General features: G+C 46.4%; 1 protein-coding gene across 5 annotated transcripts in view; it reads left to right on the forward strand.

Moving 5' to 3' along the window:
• The window catches only part of ITPR1 (inositol 1,4,5-trisphosphate receptor type 1), a 295,697-nt gene extending 283,066 nt beyond the window's left edge, over positions 1 to 12,631 (forward strand). For 3 of the 5 annotated variants that reach the window (XM_033132950.1, XM_033132952.1, XM_033132949.1), the window contains 2 exons: positions 3,657 to 3,818; positions 11,586 to 12,294. In XM_033132950.1, the coding sequence (XP_032988841.1) occupies positions 3,657 to 3,818; positions 11,586 to 11,672 (249 nt within the window). In that variant the 3' untranslated portion in view covers positions 11,673 to 12,294. Of the gene's footprint in view, positions 1 to 3,656; positions 3,819 to 11,585 lie in introns of all 5 variants that reach the window. The other 2 variants (XM_033132948.1, XM_033132953.1) reach the window with 1 other exon arrangement.
• Positions 12,632 to 21,819: the final 9,188 nt, after the last annotated feature.

A 21,819-nucleotide genomic window follows, 5' to 3' on the forward strand; every position in this document is an offset into this window, starting at 1 on the left:
CCCTCCTTTCCATCGGTCGTCATTTGGTCACTCGCTGTTAGAATAAGGAAAAGACGCTGTGTGCACGCGCTCGGTTAGTTTTCTTTGTTCTTTGGAGACCTCATTAATGTGGACCCTGTTTGGAAACCTGTGTTTTCTATTTTTACAGAGTATTTGCCAAGCAAATGAACATATGAAAGATTTAAGGCGAGATTCGGATGAATTCTCTGGCCATTTTAGGCGGCTTAGTGTTCATTTGCATGTCGGTGATAATTCAGCTGCAGATGAGCTCTAGCTGAGGGCACCACACAGGTCTCTCCCCCATCCAGGCAGGTGGATCCTTCACAGCTCACGTCTTGCCCCCTCTTTCCCTCTGCCGAGCCCCTGGCCAGGCCCTCTCCATCCGGAACCCCCACTACTCGTCTCTCTCCTACGCCAGTCCCTCCCACATAACACCCGCATTCTGCGGGCTGAGCTGCCTCTACCCAGCTACCCTCGTCTCCAGCCAGACTCATCTCACTGAGCCAGTCCTGTCTGCCGAGAATGGCCTCATTCTCGCCCCGAGTCTGGCCAGGCGCCAACCTCCCTTCAGGCCTGTCCCTTTCGGGAAGAGGATTCCAGCCCCCCTGAGTCACTGGGGTCAGTTCTGACCTTGACCCTCCTCTGTACACTTGACGGAGCCCAGCCTGCTTCATTCCGTTCTTTCTTTTCCGTTTTGAATGTGGAGGTCTGCTCTGCTCTCCTTAACCACATTGCAAGTGCTTAGATGGCTGGAAGCCTCTGGTACTTAGCTTTCAGGGCCCTTCCCACCTTAGCGAGTCCAGCAGGCAGTGGCCGTGGGCGTGGCTCTGCTGTGCCCTCTGCACCATGCACGTAAGTTATTGCTCCTGCAGTATTGTCGAATGTGTTCTAGTTTTTAAAATATTTTCTGCCAAGAGAGCTAAGAGTGTTTATACTTTTGATTTGAATCTAAATAACTATCAAATATCTCCCCCAAAATATACTCAACAGTGGTCATTCTCAGGAGCCCCTCTGAAATGCAGGAGTTTGTTCTGTCCCCCCACCCCCTCCCGAGGACAAGCTCAGCTGCCTCTCAGAGCCAGTACCTCGCTCCAGTGTTTTCAGATGTCTGCTCTCCCTCCGTGCTGTAGGCACACAGCAAAAAACCAATTATGGACCTGGCAACACTTCAGATGTCTAGGCTGGTCATCTTCGAGATGGGAGATTTTACCCAGTGGGCTTTTGCCCGTTGCTCTGTGGTGGGAAATTGATGAAGATGAATACAAGCTACCATTACGTCCCATGTGAATGAATCGTTCCTCCCAGGACCGATGGGGAAGGAAGACAGAGTCCTTGCTCTCCCCCGGCAGTCACGTTCAGCAACCGAGGTTTACCGGTTAAGCATTTGTCATCAGGGCCCAGGCAGGAAACGGCTGATTGATCATTCCTCGCTTGCACGAACACTGATCGAGTGTGCACGCTGTTCTCGTCACCACGCTGAGACGGCTTCCTGCGCTGATGGTGCTGCGGGGCCAGTGAGCGCCCACCTACTGGGTGCCCCAGGTGCCTTTGTGCACGTGGCATAGATGTGACGCCGTGCTGCCGGTGTGGTCCGTCGTCGTCATCACATTTTCAGCCAGTTCTTGTTTGGCTTCTAACTGCTATATTGCCTTAGGTCAAGACACTACCTAACTGTCTCGCTTGCTTTGTGATACTTAGACACGTCTCACGGGATTTTGATTTTAAGGATGTTGATGCCGTCTCGTGTTGACGACAGGTCGGCACACTCTGGCTTGTGGGCCAAATCCCGCCTGCCACCAGCGTTCATAAAGAAAGTTTGATGGGGACGCAGCCACAGCCCTCCGTCCGTGTACTGTCTGGGGCTGTTTTCGGGCCATAATAGCAGAGGCACTGTGACAAACCACATGGTCCAGAAAACTGAAGATACTATCAGAAAATATTTACACACACAGACATCCTGACCCCTCGTGGACGCCAAGCAACAGTAACACATTTTGTGCGTGTGTATTGGCGGGGTGGGGGGTGGGCAGGATTTGTGTTAAAACGTGTATTAGAATTTATCCCAATTGATGAGATCGAATGGTCCCGGGGAGCAGCGACCCCCGATACACGTGGAATGAGTCCGTTTCTCTCCCTTGTCTCGTGCTGATTAAGCTTTTCTTACTGCTCCCCCACCTCTCTTTGCAGAGGAGGAAGGCGTATGTGGGCAGGAGGAAGTGAGGTGGGAGGAGGTCTGGTCCCACTACTCGATAACCAGTTGTGAGAACGACGCTTGCAGGCATAGGCTGCAGCTGGCAAAAGACAAGGATGGAGATGGGCAGGGGCTGGCGGGGCCTTCTCCTCCCGACTGATGGCACCGTCCGCCCACTGCTTCAGGCTGGAAGGAGAAGGAAACAGGAGAGAGGGGTTTCCATAACTTCACAAAGACGGCAAACTGAACAAGGAGCCCAAGTCCCCGTTTTCCGCCTCTTCACAATCCCCTACCAAGCGCACACACACACATATCCAGTAAATCCAGAACATTCAGGATCTTAAAATTCATTTCACTTCCAGAATGTTTGCAAATGATTTTCCAAGTATAGTGCTTTTAAAAATACAGGCACAGTATGAGGTACACAGAGTCATCAGATTCAGAGACAGCAAATGGAAGGCGGGGGCTGAGGGACAGAGTTATTGTTTCGTGGCGGTGGAGTTTCTTCAGTGAGGGAAAGAGGAAAAGTTCTGGAGACGGGTGGCAGTGGGGGCGGCACAACAGTGTGAACGCACTAAGGCCACTGAAGTGCACACCAAAAACTGATTAAAACGGGAAATTTGTCATATGTATCTTACCACAACTTTTTTTAATTAGTTTCAGGTGTACAAAACAATGTAATAGTTAGACATTTACACCCCTCCCCCAAGCTACTACCCCTCTGGATCGTATACAGCTGTAACAATTCCACTGACTCTATTCCCCATGCTGTACTCCACATCCCATGACTATATATATATATATTAAATTATACTTGACAGTCAATATTATTCAGCTTCATCGTCAGGTGTGCACTGCAGTGGTCAGACATCTACACCATCCATGAAGTGGTCTCCCTAATGATACATGTGGCCGTCTGACACCCTACAAAATCTTTACATTATTGATTATATTCCCCAAACTCTTTCGTGTCCCTGTGGCAATCTTGTGGCTACCAGTTTGTGCTTTCTAGTCCCCTCACCTTCTCCCTCATCCCCACCCCCTCCCATCTAGCAACCCTCAGTTTTTCCTCTGTATCTCTGACACTGTTTCTGATTAGTTTGCTCATTTATTCTGGTCTTTAGAGTCCCACAATTTTAAAACCCCAAACTCATTAGCCTTGTACTTTGCTAAGATCAGATTCTCAGTGGCAGTATTTATATTTGCAGATTAGAAATCTTGTTTGGAAAGCTCCCTTTTCCCTATCGTTTTAAAGTGACTTCTTCTAAGAATTAAGAGAGCTCCATTGTATTCAATTAAAGAGATATTCACTAAATGGCTAAAAAAGACACAGTGCATTAGTTCTGCAAGAAGCAGAGGCAGACCGTGAAAGACGGCACAAAGACAGAACCACGTGGTGAGATGGCCTTTGTCGTCCCTACCCCTAGAAGTGACCCCACTTTGTTATTTCCCATGTGGCTTCCAGGAAAGAAACCTGGACTGGTTCCCCAGGATGAGGGCCATGTCCCTGGTGAGCAGCGACTCCGAGGGTGAGCAGAACGAGCTGAGGAGCCTGCAGGAGAAGCTCGAGTCCACCATGAAGCTCGTCACCAACCTCTCCGGCCAGCTGTCCGAGCTAAAGGACCAGGTAAAGGGAGCGGTCCCACCTGCCTGTACATGCGTGTACCACACAGACGTGCATGTGTACCACACACACACACACACACACACACACACACACACACACTCCACGACACACGCTCAATGTGTTGAGGAAAACATCAGTAGTGCTCATGTTAAAATGCTGACGTTTCTGTCACCAGGGTAGAACAGGGACTGGGCAACAGAGGACGAACTCACTTGGTGTCCCCCTCCCCACCCCCCATTTTCCCTGCACGGCTCTTTCACAGGATGAGCCCATGACACTGCTTTCCATGCTGCTAAGGGCAAGGTTTTAATATGAAAAACAAAAGCAGAAAATGGGAAAGCACAGACTGCTTCGACGAAACACTGTGAAAAACGCAGGTGTGATGCTGTGCTCGGGTTCCTTTCCTCACTGACGGAAGGTGAAAAGCTGTTTCAGGTTTGCTTCGTAGCCCTCAAATCTACCACCTCTGCACACAAGATATTTAAGTGCAGCCTCCGGGGTTAAACCACAGTCGTGGAGAAGCTCCTTTTGGTTCATTCCTCGGCCACATCCCTGTCGAGTGGCTGCCACAGCCCAGGCATCGTGCCAGGTGCTGAGGATAAAAGCGCGAGTGGTGTAGACGTGGCCCTGCCCTCACAGAGCACACGGTCTGCAGAAGCCCAGCCGGCAACCTGGCCGACAAACGCTGTGCCCGAGGGCTGCGGGGGCAGCTGGGAACCATCCTGTGCACCTCTCCCCCTTCTAATGAACACGCAGTCACCAGGAGGTTGTCCAGTGGCGGGAGGCGGCCGTGTCCCAGGGACGTGCGCGCTGGGGGTGCACAGCAGCCTGGGCAACCTGGGCTGCTCGGCGTTCTGCACGGGCTCTCCAGGCCTTCGCTAATCAGCTCCGTAGACAAAACTCTGAATTTTGCACAGCAAGTTGTCCAGCAAGGCTGCCTGGACGTAAGGTGCCAGGTGCACCCCCAGGTGAGGGGTCACTCTGAGGAACGTAAGAGCCATGAAGACCCATCTGGAATCCACTCTCCTTGGAGGTGGTCTCCAGAGCACCTTTCACAATCTCCCTTTGAATTATATTTCTTTTCCAACTAAATTATTGCAAACTACCCCAAGACACCGTTTGGCCTCCGGTTCTGATCTTTCACCTGGATGAGAGTGCAAACAAACAAATGCGAGCAAGGCCTTATTTGTGAAGGCTGAGTACTGAGCGCGGTTAGCCACCTGGAGTAACCTCAGTAAGGAAACCCGTGAACGTCTAAGCAGATGATTCTTTTATTGTTGCCCCTGCTGTGAGACACGTGACAGACGCTCCGCAGGACCGAACTGATTCATGAGGCACTGTCTGCTCCAGCTGCTTTTGTCTGTCCCCCGAAGAGCCAGGCGAACCCCCTAAACCATCTAGCGACGCCCCAGTTAGCTCCTCCCTTTTCAGAGAGCTGTGGCTCCGAGAATCTCCGTGAAGTCAGATGTCTTCAGTGAGGTGCCAGAAAAGCTGACAAGTGGATCCAGTGCAGACTGGAGTGGAGGCCCTTGCATTTCGGCTCTCCACGCAGGCTCCACTGGGAGGTGTCTCTGGTGGCGACCCCACGCGCCCTCTGTAGGCACGGCCGGTCCCACCCGTGCTGAGAGCCTGGTGTTCCGAACTGCTCACTGAGGGAAATTCTGGAGCTGCTTCGATGTGCAGACCAGCAGTAGCCGGGGTAAAGGAGGGAGCTGAGTGGAGGAGTTAGCAGGAAGAATCAGAGGTGGAGGAGAGCACCCAGGGCCGCAGGTGCCATCTCGCCTTGGTGAGGACACTCAAGTACACTCCGCAGGCTCGCAGCGAACGGATGCGGCCCCAGGTGACGTGCCAGGGCAGGAACCCCCACCGTCCTGTCAGGTGTGATGTTTTGCATGGCACGTGTCTTTATTTTCACGTGTTCTGTCACCGTACCATATATGCCTGACTTTTTAAAATTCTTAATGCATGTTTTTCAAAAGAGCCGTAAAGTTTCGGAAGTTACAACCTGCACTTAAAACACTGGGGAGGAAAACTCACCGCCATTTTACACACAGCCGAGCATAGTGGAGAGTTGGGCATTTTTAAAATGCAAAGTAGAATTGTTCTTATTATGCCCAAATGTTGGCTTAAACAAAATATGTAAGACTTGACTGCGTATGGACTACGGTTCATTAAATGACAGTAAAACCAGTATGGTTTAAACCAGTATGGTTTCAGCCCTTTGTGTATTTTTGTTTTAAAGTTGGCAGTTGGAACCACTCTTCAGAAAAACCTTTCCCCTGTGAGTGAGTTTGAAATTGAACCATTTTTTCTTGGAAAATACTCTAAGCTAAAAAGAAATATGAGACCAGTTATATATTTTAAAGTGCCTTCATCAGGACTGAGCTGCTTAGGTTTTAAAGTGCCCAGAATTATGGGGACATTTCACCATAGCTACATTTATTGGGGAAAATTTGCTTCTCTCAAAAGGAATTAGTCAACATTTCCTTTTGATTATGTAACAAACCTTTAATGCATTTATGGAGAATTAACTTATTGAAAAGATTTGGATTTTATTAAATTTAGTGTGTGACAATCACGAAGATTTCTTAAATTGTTCTGCGTAAGAAGCCACGCACGTTACCAGAGCTGCTAGGGCCCAAATGGTCGTTGGGAGAACGCCTGCCTTCTGAAGGGAAAAAATTTTGAATTAAGAAATAAAAACCCCGCGAATGATTAATGAGCGAGGAACGCTGATAGACTTTTTTTTTTTTTAAGCAGCTATGAAAGAATACCATTCACTGATAAAGTGCTGGAAAATACAAAAATTGCTTCATCGCTTAGATATGTTTTCAGACTTTCTGGTCCAAAAACCAGCATCATGGAACGATAACAGCTTAAGTGTAGGAGTCTTTGGTTTTAGTCTTTACTGTTATTGACCTCTTTGGTGGTTGTTTTCTTATAAATACCAACTTGAGGAGAAAACGTTCTTGTGGAGGATATTAGTGAAAACCTGGTCCATGCTGTTACTTTGTCTGTTATTGCGGAGAACAGCTGAGTCAGTTGCTTCCTAAGTATTACCTGACAATGCCTGTCGTCTTGAAGTTTCCCTCCCGAGAGATTCTGAACACTACATGTGATTCTCTTACATTCTTATTCCAAGGAAGAGAACTCATATAAGAACCTAACATACATATATATATATATATATATATATATATATATATATATATATATATAAAATTTTTTGCATGTTTTCTTCATAATGCAAGAGAGCAAATACTGAGAGAAGGGTTCACTTTCTTGAACATGTGACTGGCTTCCCATGGGACCGTGACCTTTACTTGTCAGGAATACAAGGAGTGCTTCAAAATTCAGATGCTATTAACATGTTACAGCGTGTGGCATTTTTCGTGCAACAAGGTTATCTGGTTCACAATAAGTGTGGGAGGAAGGAATTACAAAAGATGAGAAAAGCTGGCCAGAGCTGGAAATGGAATGTTTAGCAAACCTTTCTTAATGTCTGTGTTCCTTACACAGCACTGGGACCGAGGGGACATCTGCCCCCTGCATCCCATAATAGGCCTGTAACAGTGGGAGACAGTAGGAAAGGCTCCGACCAGGGCACGAGCGGAGCACAGCCAAGTCTGTAGTTAGTCCTCCGTGAGGTTTGGAGGCTTCAAGGAGTCGAGCGTCGACAGTCTTACAAGCAGGTGATTTCCGAGCTGGCAGAGAAATGCAGTGGAGGCTTCCCAGGAAAGGAACCAGCATGACAAAGGCACGGGAGCACACGGCATGCTCGGGGAATGGCACCGTGTTCTGGATCATCCAGCTCGTTCTCTGAACCACCTATTGGCCAGGTGCAGCCCAGGTACTGAGGTTACAAAGATGAAGAGAATCTATTCTCTTTCTTCACGGACTACCAGGCTAGAGTGGGAGACAAAAAAGGAAACAGATAAATTACAGTTCAACGTGGTATGTAACAGGGATGTGAAAAGATTGCTCAGGGATGAAGAAAAGGGAGCAATTCGTTTAACCTCATCTCAAGGAGAGGTCTCCACAGAAACGCTCAGAGGTGGTAATGCCGGAGCTTGGTCTCCAAGTTTGAGAAAGAGTTTGCCAGGTGAAGTAGGAACAGAACTCTAAGGATGCGAACAATATCCAAACAGTTACATGAAATCAGTATGATTAACTGCACTCAGCAGACGCTTCGCTTTGAGTTCTCAGTATTTTCAGCTCGTCCTGTGATTACGTGGACTATCAAAATTCAATCTGATTACTAGTTTCCTGGCTGTTTGGAATCTGAGTAACCACAACCTTACCGCGGCACCAAAGCAGTTTTTCCGAGTGTTTCGATCTGTCCTAAAGCAGATGGGGCACTGGTGAGCTGTGGAGTCTTCCTTCCTGTGCCAGCCTGTAATGGTCGGGGTCAGTCCTGGCACACTAGTTTGCTTATTTACACTGGGCACCGAGTGTTTCCATGAAAGACCTTTCAGGGGTTTGGCTGCAGTAGTCTCTGCTTCTTGTTTAGACTGACTCAAAAGAGGGCAGGCTGCACTCAAGCTAGTCTGTGTTTAGATAGAGACGAAAAAGAGCACTGCTTCAAAAGTTCGTCGTCAGCTCAATGGGAAGTGAGGATTTTAAATGTATCTGCTACAAATGGGACATTTCACACCATTCAGAACAGACGTTTCAGTATTAGAATTTTGAATATAGTTACCTTAGAAGTGAATCTGATGGATATTTTGTCTAGTCAGTTTTGTTTCAGGCATCCAGGGAATACTACGTGAGGATATGCTACGGATAGACTTTGGTCGTCATTTCTATTTGTTTTGATGTAGGTAATATAACAGATAATCGTGATGCCGCAAGTAAGATTGTGTGTGTGTGCACGCACCTGTGTATAGGTAGGTAGAATTGAGCTAAGAAAGCCAGAAATTGTGCAAATTTGCGCTAGTGGGCCAGAGAAACCTAACAGGCCAACAGTGTTGATCTTGCTTTCTCACGGGCCAGTTTAGTCCTTAGGGGTTTTGTTTTTGTTACTGTTCCCTTACAGTTGTAAATGGACGATGCCCACTGACAAGACGGCCAAAGACTTTAGCAGTTGTCCTGTCCCTCTCACTTGTTAGTCACTTAAATAATAGCCAGTCTGTCGAAAAGGACACGATTGATCAAAACAGAATTTAGACAAACTTGTGTGCCTGCTACGTGCTCAGCTGCATACGGTCTTCCTCAAGATCTTATGTCATTTGAGACAAATCACATATTTACCGAAAATACTTTTTAAAAAGTGTCCAAGTATATGAAAACATATCCACAGTGACGGTGACCTATTTTGGAGAAAATCAGTGAAAAGCTCTCTAGGTAGAGCACGTGTATTCCCAGGCCAGCTACACTGCCTCAGGACATGTGAGAAATGCAGAATCAGGAGTCTACCTGAGGCCCTTTGATCTGAGTGTAAACAAACCTTCTGGGGGAGGTAATTCTGGTGCACACACACATTTAAGAACCATTGTTCTAGCAAAAAGTAAAAGAAACTTAGGTGTGTATTAGGTACTAGAAATCACCAGGACTGTGACCTCCCGAGCTAAGAATTTGGCCCTCCCTCCAGTAGGGAGCTTTCAGGTTGATGAGAGAGGGCGGGTGGGGGTTCAGGATCTTAGGAAGATGAAGCCAGAAAATCAGAGCAGGCCCCCACTGAGGCAGGACAGGTCGAGGCGGGAAGCGAGGGGCCGGCAGCTGGAGACACATTTGCTACAAGAGGATACGGTTTTAGAGGCGTTTAAGGGAACAATTGAATGACCAACAGATTGAAAAGTCAAGAAATGCCGATTTAACAGACGGACATGAAGCTATGCGTAGATAAAATCTCAAATGCAAGTAGTTAATTTATAGACAAATTAAGGAAAAAGCTGGAATGGCCAACTTGGACAGTTGGGATAGCGCAGCAGCTTTACGTGGAAGCTTTGAATACAGTGTCTTCAATAGGGGCTAAGCCCTCCAAGACCCCTGAACCCATCAGAATGCTTGAGATTAAGTTTTATTGGACTCCCTCTCGAGGTTACCTGCCAAGGGCATAGTTGGGGGGAGGCAGGGGGTGCCTGAGCTAAGTATCTGAAGTATCAGGCAGTAAGATGAATGAATTACTGACTGCGTCATACGGGCACACCTCGGAGACACTGCTTGGGTTTCAGACCACCCCCGGAACGCAAGTGTCGCAGTAAAGCGAGTCGTAATCCTTTTGCTGATGGACGGTCTTGTTCTCAGTTTGTGAAAAACGCGACATCTGTGAAGTGCAGTAAAGCGAGGTGTGTCTGTCGTCTAACTGGGGGTTTATTCCACGTATCCCATTCTCCTTCCTCAGCTGAATCCGAAGTGTTCTGTCCTGTGTAATCCTTCCTTTCAAGATTTGTTGCTCGTGTAAAGAAGCTTTAGAAGCTAGCTGGAATATCCTAAATCAATTCTTTATAGAAAAGCTTTATTGAAAGCTACCTTTTTGGAAATACTGACTCCATGTAAATCATCTAAATTTTAACGGAAGGCATTTCACAGGAGTCTGAAAATAGTGTTTTGATTTGAAAGGAAAATGCTATGTTTTAAATAAGGAAAAATAACCACTTTAAAGTTGAACTTAGGTGAGTTATTCTTGTTTTGTGTTCACGCAGGATATTTTGTACTAAACCCTAGTCCAAGTTAGAAATGAGATTTAAGCACTGACCACGTGACAGGCCCGTACTGAGAAATTCACAGACATCCTCTCAATTCTCTACCACGAGAGGAATGACCATGCTGATTGTATGGATGAAGAAACAGACTGAAAAGTTAAATTACGTAAAACCATAAGGAAATGGGTCCGTCTAATTCCAAACTCCACTCCACCCTAACACCTCTCTGATTTTAGGAAACTGCAGATCTGGGAGCAGGACCTTACACCACTTGTGGACGATTTTATCTAATGTGTGTTTCGTAGGAGCCTTTTTATCTTAACTGATTCAAATGCCCAGCATTCAATCCAGGGCTGGGCCCATCTGGGCTGAGAACATGTAAACGCGAAGAACGAACAATGCTCCCAAACACCCAGGACGGAGCTCGACACCCTCCACTGAGGGTGAGACCCGATTTCGTCTGGCAGCCACATGACAGGCCCAACCTCTGGTCCTGGGTTTTGACAGCACTGTGTCACTGGACCCACCTGAGGCCTGGGCCCCCCTGCCCTGAGCGGTATTGCCTCGGGGTCTGTGGTGGCCCCAGCGACTGTGTACTTGGAGCCGGGTGAGGTGTGAGGACACCTTGTCTTCCTAGAGTTGCTGCCTTCTCCTTTTCTCGCAAACCCGAACCAGCCAGGAGTCCCTGGACAGAGGCCTCGGAAACCTGAAGGCCAGGGCTCGTCCCTCAGACGCGGGGCCCCACTCACACTGCCGCTCTTGGTAGTTGCTGAGCTGTTACTGCCATGCAAACCACCATTTTCCAGTGAGTCTGCGTCACTTGGAAACGGATCTGGGAAACAGGCAAGAAGCCTGCGCTTTTGCAGTTTTTGTTTCTTTCTGAAACGGAGCAGGCGACACTTCTGAATGTCGCGTTGCATGACTAGGTCACAGAATTCCCCGTTCTGCCGAGAAACATGTTCTTTTTGAAGTTCTGTGTGTGTTTGATGTAGTGTCAGGACACTGTTTGTAGAAAGTGGGTTTCAGTACAAACCATAACCACAGAGGTAAATCTATGGTTCAGGATATGATCTGACGCACAGGAAGTGTCTGGGGCTAATGATGAAACTTTTTAACTTTCCAGATGACAGAACAAAGGAAGCAGAAGCAGAGAATCGGGCTTCTAGGACACCCCCCGCACATGAATGTGAATCCGCAGCAACCCGCATAAGCAAGTGAAATCAAGCGTTGCATTTCCCTTTTTAATGATCATTAGTGTGGGGACGCTGATCGGCTCTGACTCACCCCCAAGGTGGCATTCATGCTCAGTACATTTGTAAATACTCAGTTTTCTACTGTATGTATATGATTGCTACTCTACAGGTCTAGATATATGTATTGTAATTAGAATTGTTGGCATGATGAAATTTCATTTGTGCCAAAACTATTAAATGCTTTTTTTGGAAGGACTAAAGAAAGCACCTGATTTGCACTTGAACCAGACTATAGATTTAAAACTACATGACATGTATTTTGTATTTAAAACTAGAATAGCCAGTATTTATGTTTTTTATAAAACTGTGCAATACGGATTATGCAATCACAATAAATTTATAACTCCTGGGTGTCCTACGGGACTGCACATCTTTGAAGCTGGTGTGAAAAACGTACTAAATGGTTACATATCAAATGATGCTGCTGCAAGAATCATACTATCAGTGAGTTCAGGCCCAGGCGTCTGTGCCACGGCGTCGTCACCCGGGCTGATACTGTTGCTCGTGGCACGTGGCACGAACGCCTCTGTCTCGTGACAAAGCTCCAATCCTACGAACTGTCCAGTCAGCATTCGTTTTCAGAAAAGCAACTTTAGTTTCAAAGATACTTTTAAGCTTCTAAATTGATCATTTAAGCTATTTCTTTAAATAAGAGCTACATTAGAGGCTCAGACTTTAGCTTGTGCAGTTAATGAAGCTTTTAAAGGGGACTTTTTATGCACTGTTGCGGGTACACGCAGACCGCTGGCCCATCAGTGTCAGCTCCTTAGCTGAATTCTGGTGTCAGATTATGAAGAAATGAATAACTGCTGGTCTCTAGATTAGCTAGGCCACACAGGAGGGTTGAATGTTTTCTTCATTTGAACAACATGCTACAGTAGCTAATACGTAGTAATGTGTAATCCAGAGATGAAATGTGCCGTCAGAACTCATAGTTGAGTACTGACGTTATTCTTGTGAAAGAGCCATGTCTTGGTTTTGTTTCTTTGTCACGTGATTTCTTTCGTTGATGGATGAAAAGTGTGAAAGGAAACCTTTATGTCTGTTGCTTCGTTTTGTACATGGATCTCATTTTACGAGAGACTGCAAAAAAGTTTTAAAATGTATTGAAAGCAGAGTTCCAAAATGAGTAACGTTTGTAAATGCATATATAAAAATACATATTTAATAAATGATGCAGAATAATATACAGGACCAACTGGTGGCTTTTGTTTGGACGTTCCTTTGTGTGCTAACAGCTACTCCGATGTATATTTTCTTTAGGGCCCATCTAAAGTGCTGCTGCTTTGTTACTAGATGAATTCAGGAAATGCCAGCCGGCTGGTGAGAACTGAGGAGAACAGCCTGAACATGCCGGGCGTGTCTGATGCAGTGTCCTCCATTTCCCCGGACCCGCGAGGGCGGCGGGCGCCCGGCACCACGTGGTGAGGGGGAGGGCTCTGCCGAGGCCCCTGGGCCTGGCTCCGGCGCGTTCGCTTCCAGTTGTGGTGGTTCGTGGCCAGTGTGCAGTGAGGGCCCTTCTGCAAGCCCATCCTGACGGTTTACAAAGCTAATGCTTCCACCCAAAGGTCCCAACACTTGTTCCCTTTTCAAAGCAACCTTGTCGGGGGGGCTTTGAGCCCCGGTTTTCCCCAGGTCTTGGTACATAACCAACGCTGGGAACCGGGTTGGGATTCAATTCCGGCTACGTGACTGATTTCCTAAGCAGTGCTTTTACTTTATAAATTTGACAACATACGAACACGGGAAGAACGTCCCAGCCCCTGCAGCGTCCGTCCCCACACAGCTCCTCCCCGACCAGGTAGGCCCAGGACAGACCCACGCGCAGCCATCAGCCAGGCGGCCGTGTCCCAGCACCTCCTCACCGCTCAGCCCGCAGGGACCTGCCCGTCCTCTGCGTCTCTTTGATTCCCATGCTGCCCAACTCGACGTGCCAGGTGTGGGGTTTGTCTCCCAGCTCCCATCCAGCTCCCTGGAAAGGGCTGCATTGACATGTTCAGGTTGCAGCTTTTACAGGTTTGTCATGTTGCACTTGAATCCTGTCACTTCAGATATAAATCTTCCTCCAGTTCACTACCTTCAGCAGAAAATAAATGGAATGGATGCATCTCACCTGACCTGACATGCGGTAGCCGCCAGCCTGGGAGTTTGGGTGTGAACACAAAGCTACTAGTATACTTGAAACATAAAAGTCCCGTGGCCTTTGATGTGTACCTGTGAGTTCACCTTGCTCCACACCTGGCCTATTCAACACCTGTAGTTCAAGGGCTGAGGCCCAACTCCCTTCAGAGGGACCTGCAGATGAAGACTTAGTGTTACCAGGCCAAGCAATGGACGTGGCAGCATAGTGCTAACGTGCAAAAGCGTCTTTTGGCCTTTGATGATTTAATTTTAAAAGTCTGCTCTAGCATGAGTTCAATTTTCAAGATCTGCCAGTTTCCTTAACTAAATCCCTCGTTAAATCAAAGGGCATTCCACTTTTCCAACATTTATAATATCTTGCCCTCTTCTACTTCTGTCCCTAAAATTATGTAGTGATAAACCTATTTTCCCCCAAATAAAGCTTCCACTCTTGGTCCCAAAACCTTCAATGATATTCTGTCCTGTACAATTTTTCTTAGCACTGAATCTGTCTCCACTCCCCACCACACACACAAAATACAACTTACTTCATTCTTTAAAACTTTGATTCAAGTTACTTGGTTTGTTACCAAGTTCATGTTCCTTATTCATTGTTATTCATTCACCAATTTTTATTTGGTGGTTCCTTCTGAAAACAGATTGCTTGCTTTTGCTCCTGTAAAGCCCACTCTTGCGCTCTGTGTAAATGTTGCCAAACATCAATCATAAAGCAAGCAGACTGTCCGTGGAAGCGACCCAGCAACTCAGTCTCTGCAGCAGCAAACAAGGTTTTCCTTATGTGCTAGTGGAAAATAAGCTTTTCACAGTCAACTAAGGAATTAACTCATTAAAAACTCACTCCTAGATCTCTGTATCCTCTTAGTGGGAAACAGCCAGAAGTTTCTGAAACAGGCAGACCTCAGAGGGATGGTGGGTTCGGTTCCAGGCCAACACAGGGAAGCGTGTTGTGATCTTTCTGCTGGGGGCGAGCCTTGCCTTCAGTCTGTGAAAAACGCAACACCTGTGAAGCACAAGAAAGGGCAGCTGGACGAGACAAGGTGTGCCTGGGGTTACTTGAAGGCTAATGATGAAACCACTGGCAGGTCTGACTTCGGGGCTGCAGACGTTGGGGATTCAACAACGTTAACTACAAAAGGGGCATAACTGCATACTTAGAGACGTAGAGTTGGGTTTTGCTAAAATAATGTTCTTAATAGATCTTAGAAAACGAAACATGTGCCTGAAAGAAGGCTTAACTTATGTATGGCAGTGAAACTCACCTTTACATAGATCAATAGCAAGAGACCCCTGCTGAAGGCTCTGAGACTGTGCTCTGTCTGCCAGCCATTCAGCACAAGTGAAACTCATTTTCAAGATGAGAAGCGGGGCCTTACAGAGGTCAAGTAACTCGCCCAAGGACTCAGCCCCAGAACAAAGCTCTCCTGACTGAGCCAAATACCGAGAGAGCCCTTCCTGCTTGCAATCTCCCTTCCAGAAAAGGGCCCTAGTGTCTTCTCAGTAATCAGTTTCCCATCCCAGTTCTCTTGACAGACAGTTCTTATGCAGAATTGTAGTCTGTCCTATGATACGCATTGCTTTGCTTTGCTTTTCAAATCTCTTTCATAAGAGGATCTACAAATCAGCAAGTACTGGATATGAATACTTGGTCAAGACCAGAAACTCTGTCGCAAAGATAAGCAGCTCCTAAAATCTCTCTCCTTTCCAACGGCAAGTGTCCTAGAAACAGCACTTCTTTAACTGCCCTCTGCAAAAGGAGAGCCTGTCTCAATCAAGGAGGCTTGTCCAGGGAGAATATTCAGTGAGAAGGGGCACTTATCCTACCACAGACTCTTCTTCATGATTCTGATCATTTGTTAACAATCGACTAGGATGTTGGAAAACCCCCATAAAGATTTCGATTTTACAGAAAGTACCCAAAATTCCACCAGTTTTGCATCACAAAGTAGTTGTTAAAGTTTTGAGTAAAATGCCCTGTGTGGTTTTTGTGGGTGGTTGCAGCTCAAAAGGACTCGTCGGCCCCTCAGTGATCTGCAGGGGAGAGCTGTGATGGCAATTACAAACGAAGACAATTGTGATCGTCCTCACAGACAGTTCTCCTCTTGGGCACTGTGAACCCAGGAGCTCATTCAGAAGCACAACTAGACTTCACATCTGCACCCCAAAACCTGCCAAAAGGAAGAAAATGAAAAGGCAGACCTGGGGCTGGTTTTCACATGTGGCCACCTCAGACACCGCTTAGGGACTATGGACGCTCCAGCTGCTCCTGATTTAAACTCCGGGGGCAAAACAAATCTCTAGCTTACTGGGTACTACATTTAAAACAGAAAATGACAGAGGGAGAAGCTTCCAATACTGAAAATGCTTGAAGGTCATGACAAACAGTGTGAAAGAGAATCCTAACACCTCGATGAGAAACGGCACCATCCACCCTGCCTGGAAGGAAAAAAAAGAAAGCTCAAAACCACTACAGAGTAAGAACGCAGAGTTTGAGAAAACCCCTAAGGTGAATTCTGAACAACAAGAGAGTCCCACAACACAAAAAATGCGTACTGTGTGCAAGAACCTTGAATGGAAAGAGTTTGCCAGCATTTCTGTACTCGCCTCGCAAAAGAGGGCGGGGCCCACAGGGAGCAACTTCAGACCGTCCAGGAGTGGAACCTGCTCAGGCCGGGGTGTAAGCAGGTTACTTAGTGCTTTCTTCACAGACTTGTCACCTTCAGCATCTCATGGGAAAGAGCTCTGGAAGAAAACCAATGAAGGTGTGGTAAGAAATGGGGACCAGGAGACGGAACCACGAAAGGCTCAGGTGCTAAGTAGCTGTTTCCTTCAGAGCCCACGTGGCAGCCTGGACCTTGAAGTGGATCCGTCTTCATACCAGCTCTGCCACTTCAGTGCCACGCCCCTGGGCAAGTTCTTTAATCACTGTCATTACACCCCCAACCCCCATCTAAAGAGGGGACATACCACCACGTCTCCCGGCCAGATGGAGCATGAAGGCAGACAGTACATGTCGCGTTTAGTATGGACCCCATACACGTTCCTCCCCATTTCTCTGCAAATGACCGTTTCCTTTCTGCCACACCCACCACGATCTCAGCTACAGACTGTGGCCAAAGCTGCTTTCTCTTCCTGCTGCACGGGCTGGACGTTGTTACCAGGGGGTCCTGTGTCCCACTTCTTAATACGGCGCATTTGGGCCATACTGACTCATTTGTTTCTATGACAGCTCTAAGACCCAAATTATGTTTTACCTCTCGGTTTGAACTGAATTCATGAAGGAAACTGTCCTGTAGCTCATGACTTCCAGACAATTGTTCACACATTTGTGATCGGTGTTGAATTCAAATGTGACATCTTTGTAAAACAATCTTCACGGAAAGGTGTTTTACCGTAGGGATGATAATATATTTCCTTGGTTCGCGATGTGCTTTCACATAAACGTCCCAACACTGTGAAGAGACATTGTCCTAAATTGTACACTCTCTCATTTCATACCCACATGCAAATTTGAGACCATTCTCACCCGGCTGCCCAGGACTCTCCTCAGTAATTTCAAGGGCCTTAAGGACGGTGCTTACGACCAGCTTCCTAGTGAGTCCTTGCCACTCTTTTGCCCTAAATCCTGACTGCAAGCCACTGCTCATCAGCTCCTCTCTCTAATCCACTTGGCCCCTGGTGTAGATGCAGCCCGCATACTCTCTGCCTCCAAAGCACATTCTTGTTGGGAAGAGCAGGTCCTTACTGGAGGAAGATTATAACCCACAGGAAACGATTTAAGATTAAGAATCAGACATCAGAGCTCCCTGTCCCCATCCTTCTCTGCCACTGGCGTGGCAATTTTTCATCCCTAGACTAATGCTAGGGCCCCCTCCCTCACCCCTGCCCAAACAAAAGCACAATAAAAAGTTTTCATCCAGCATCAAGTGAAAACTGAAAATTATTGTATCTTGATTACGCAGAGCAATTTTAGCCCCCGGGCCCCAACCACTCCCATCTAGGTTAACCCTTTGCTTTGACCAAACAAAGAAAAGGACCATAATTCAGCTGTCCTTAGCTTCCCAACAAAGAGCAACCAGCTTTTACAATAACACTTTTTTTTCCTTCCAGATTCATCCTTGTCTTATAGAAGAAAAAATGAGCTTAGGAAGGTGAAGTGCTTTGGCCAAACTAGAACAGCAGACTGAGGTTCAAAGGCAGACCACCTGTCAGGTACATTCTTCTACAGCCCCTGCCTCCCTGCCCAAGTGCAATCCCACTGATACGGTGCTGGGGCCTCCACCACCACCCCCCCCCCACCCCCCACCCGCCCACCTGTTTGGGGAAGACCTGCAAATGCCAGATTAAGTCCTAAGAGACTCCAAGGGAAGTCAGGCTTAGGGGTGAGGGCTCCACCTCCTTCCTGCCCCTGAGACTAGCGCAGGAAAGAAAGATTCTTTGCAAACCTTCATTTAATCTGCTTGAGGGTTTTGGAGCCAAGGCCAGTTAGGAGACTTTCACTGAGGAAGAAATACCCAGCAGTGGCCCCAAAGGAGTTCCTCCACACAAAACAAAGCATCAGGCAGTCACCACTCCTTTTGATGCTCACTGACCATTTAATCCTATAACGACCCATTAACCATAATGCCTCTGGCTCAGTCTTCTTGATTCACAACTCAAAACCATCCTCCATTGCTCCCTCTAACAAGGGACCCCGATCTTTCTCCCCTCTTCCGGTTCTTGTAACAGATGGAGCTGTTGTCTCCGTGAACGTGTACATTCAGGCCTGCACGGCTGTCCTTCCTCTGTCCACCCCGTCCCGTCCAACAAGGCTAGCAGGCACTCCCTCCCCACTCCCCAGGACTGTGGCACTTCTCCGGTTACACCCCAAGAGACAGAACACGTGCTAGGTAACACATGGAAATGAGGGCCATTTGAGGGTAAGAAAGGGTCACGGTTCGTGTACATGTGAACATAGATACAACACGGAGCAACTTCGAAAGCATTATGTTAACAAGTAAATGAAGTCAGACTGAAAAAGCTACTGTGTCATTCTATGGATGTGACATTGTGAGCAAAGCAAAACTGGAGGCACAGAAATCAGATCAGTGGTTGCCAGAAACGATGGGCCTAGAAAGGGGACTTATTACGAAGGGACACTAGGGAAATATTTTGGTGATGGAAATATCTCCAGTGTGTTTGTGGTTACGTGACTACATAAGGTTCTTGAAATTCAGAGAACTGTAACCTAAAAAGGGTAAATTTTACTATATGTAAATTACACCTCAGTAAACTTGACTTAAGGAAAAAAACCCTAGTGAGAAGGGCGAAGGGCCAGTCCCAAGATTTTGGTAGCTGGGACGCACTGCTAATGGGGGGGTCACAATGCCTTACCCTTGTGGCCGTGCGCACGTGCACACTTTGAACCAAACACCATGTCACAGAGGTGGGTAGGAGCGTTAGGGCTAAAACTCTGCTCGTGAGGAGCCTCGTAGGACTAGCAGTGAGACTCTTTTTTTAATGATTTTTTTTGAATTGTCTGTGTTTTAGAACTTGCGCATGGAACAGCCCTGAAGTATCCTGCCTTCATTTTCTATTACGTACCAAATAACCAAAAATCTAGTGTCCTAAAACAACACAAATGCATCAGGTTCCCCTTCCGGTTGCCTAGTCTGAAATGGGTGGGCAGGGCTGCCTTCTCTCTGGAGGGCCTAGGGGAGAATCCACTGCCTTGCCTTCTTCAGCTTCTGGAGGCCGCCTGCATTCCTTGGCTTGTGGCCTGCTCCCATCTTCAAAGCCAGAAATGGCGGGGCCAGTCCTTTCACACCCTGTGTCACACTGATTCTGATGCTTCCGCCTGCCTCTTTCACTCACTGGGACCCTTGTCATTACATTCGTCCCATAGGAATAATCCAGGGAATCTCATCTTAAAATTCATAAGGTAATTACACCTGCAGCATCCCTTCTGCCATCTGAGGTAGCATTCGCAGTCTGAGGAAGGGCCATCTTGAAGGACGCCACTACTCAGCCTCCCACAGACGCCTAAGCAGACCTAGGGCAGGGGCTTAGGTTTAAGACAAGAACAACAAATCACCCGAAGTCAAGCTTGACTGATTTGAATACAATTAGGAAGGTGGGATCTTCTTATGGCCCAAACAGGCTGAACCAGTCGGTTCTTTATCGTGATCATGTGAACCGCTCAAGTGATCTATTGCCTGAGACCGTCTTGCTTCCTTTTCCTTCACCACTGATACTCCTGGACAACCAGAAACAACTATAAAAACAGGTGTGTTTGCTTTTTTAGACACATGCACACACGTCTTATTTTCCTTAGGTTTTACTTGTGAGAATTAGCACTTTAAAATTAAGTAAGACTAGGTGAGCTACAAAGAAAACAAAAGTGGACCATAAACATCCCAACCAGATAACCCTTCTTTTTAAAAAAAAAAAAAAAAAAAGCCAATACATGTACAAGATCAGAGAATTTAAGTAATGTGCCATCCACATCTCTTTTTTTGGTGAAGTGTCTATTTAAACTTTTTGCTCACTTTTTCATTTCTTTTGCTCTTACTGAATTTTGAAAGTTTTGTGTTTTATATTCTGGTTGCTAGTTCTTTATCAAATACATTTTGCAACTTTTTTTCCTTGTCTGTGGCTTGTTTTTCCCTTTTCTTAGCAGAGCTTTTCAAAGACCAAAAGTTTTTAATTTTGATGAAACCCAATTTATTGAATTTTTTTCTTTGATGGTTCATGTTTTTTTGTGTCCTAAGAAATCTTTGCTTAGCTAAGGTTCCAAAGATTTTCTCCTGTTTTCTTCTAGAACAGCCGTGTACAATAGAGCTTTCTGCAGTGATGAAAATGTGCTCTAGTCCAAGCTCACAAGTACACCAGGCAGAGTTAGACTCATGTGACAACTGGGGACTTGACAGTGGCCAGGACAACTAAGGGGTGAGTTTTAAATTTTATTTAGTTTTTAATTATTTAAATATAAATAGCCACATGTGGCTACCACATGAACAGGAAGTTCTGCAAGTGTTATAGTTTTAGGTTTTACATTTTAGTCTATGGCACATTTTGAGTTAAGTTTTGTATATAAGGTAGGAGTTAGGGTTCATTTATTGAAATGTGGACATCTAATAATTCTAGCACCATTTTGTGAAAAGACTCTCTTTACTCCAATGAGTTATCTTGGCACACTTGTCCAAAATCAACTGACCATGTTCATGTCTATCACTCTGTACTCTGTTCCGGGGTTTCTGTGTCTGTCCTTTCACTGATGTCACACGGTCTTCCTATCTGGTCAATTGCTGTTCAACAAGGGCACCAAGAATACACGATGGGGAAAAGACAGTCTCTTCAACAAATAGTGTTGGGAAAACGGGATGTCCACATGCAAAAGAATGAAACTGGACCCTTATCTTACACCACCACACATAAACACCAACTCAAAATGGATTAAAAACTTAAATGTAAGACCTGACTGTAAAACTCCCAAGAAAATGTATAGGGGGAAAGCTTCAAGGACTCTTGTTTCTTGAATATGACACAGCAAAAGGACAAGCAACAATAGACAAGTTGGGACTACATCAAACTAAAAAGCTTTTGCACAGCAAACAATAGAGTGAAAAGGCAACTAATGGGAAAAAAGAAAATATTTGCAAATTGTTAAGGGGCTAATATCCAAAACATGCAAGGAATTCCTACAACACAATAGCAAAAACACAGTCTTCTTAAAAATGAGCCAAAGGTTGAAACAGACACTTCTCCAAAGACATAGGTGGCCAACAGGACCATGAAAAGATGCTCAACATCACAAAACATCAGGAAAATGCAAATCAAAACCCAATGCGATACCACCTCACACCTGTTAGGATGACTGTTACCCAGAAAACAGAAAATAGCAAGTGCTGGTGAGGACGTGGAGGATCCGGAAGCCTGGGGCACTGTGGGTGGGAGTGTGAAATGGAGCCACTGCCGTGGAGAACC

Source organism: Rhinolophus ferrumequinum, chromosome 17 (genome assembly GCF_004115265.2).
Source record: "Rhinolophus ferrumequinum isolate MPI-CBG mRhiFer1 chromosome 17, mRhiFer1_v1.p, whole genome shotgun sequence".
In the NCBI taxonomy this organism is placed as follows: domain Eukaryota; kingdom Metazoa; phylum Chordata; class Mammalia; order Chiroptera; family Rhinolophidae; genus Rhinolophus; species Rhinolophus ferrumequinum.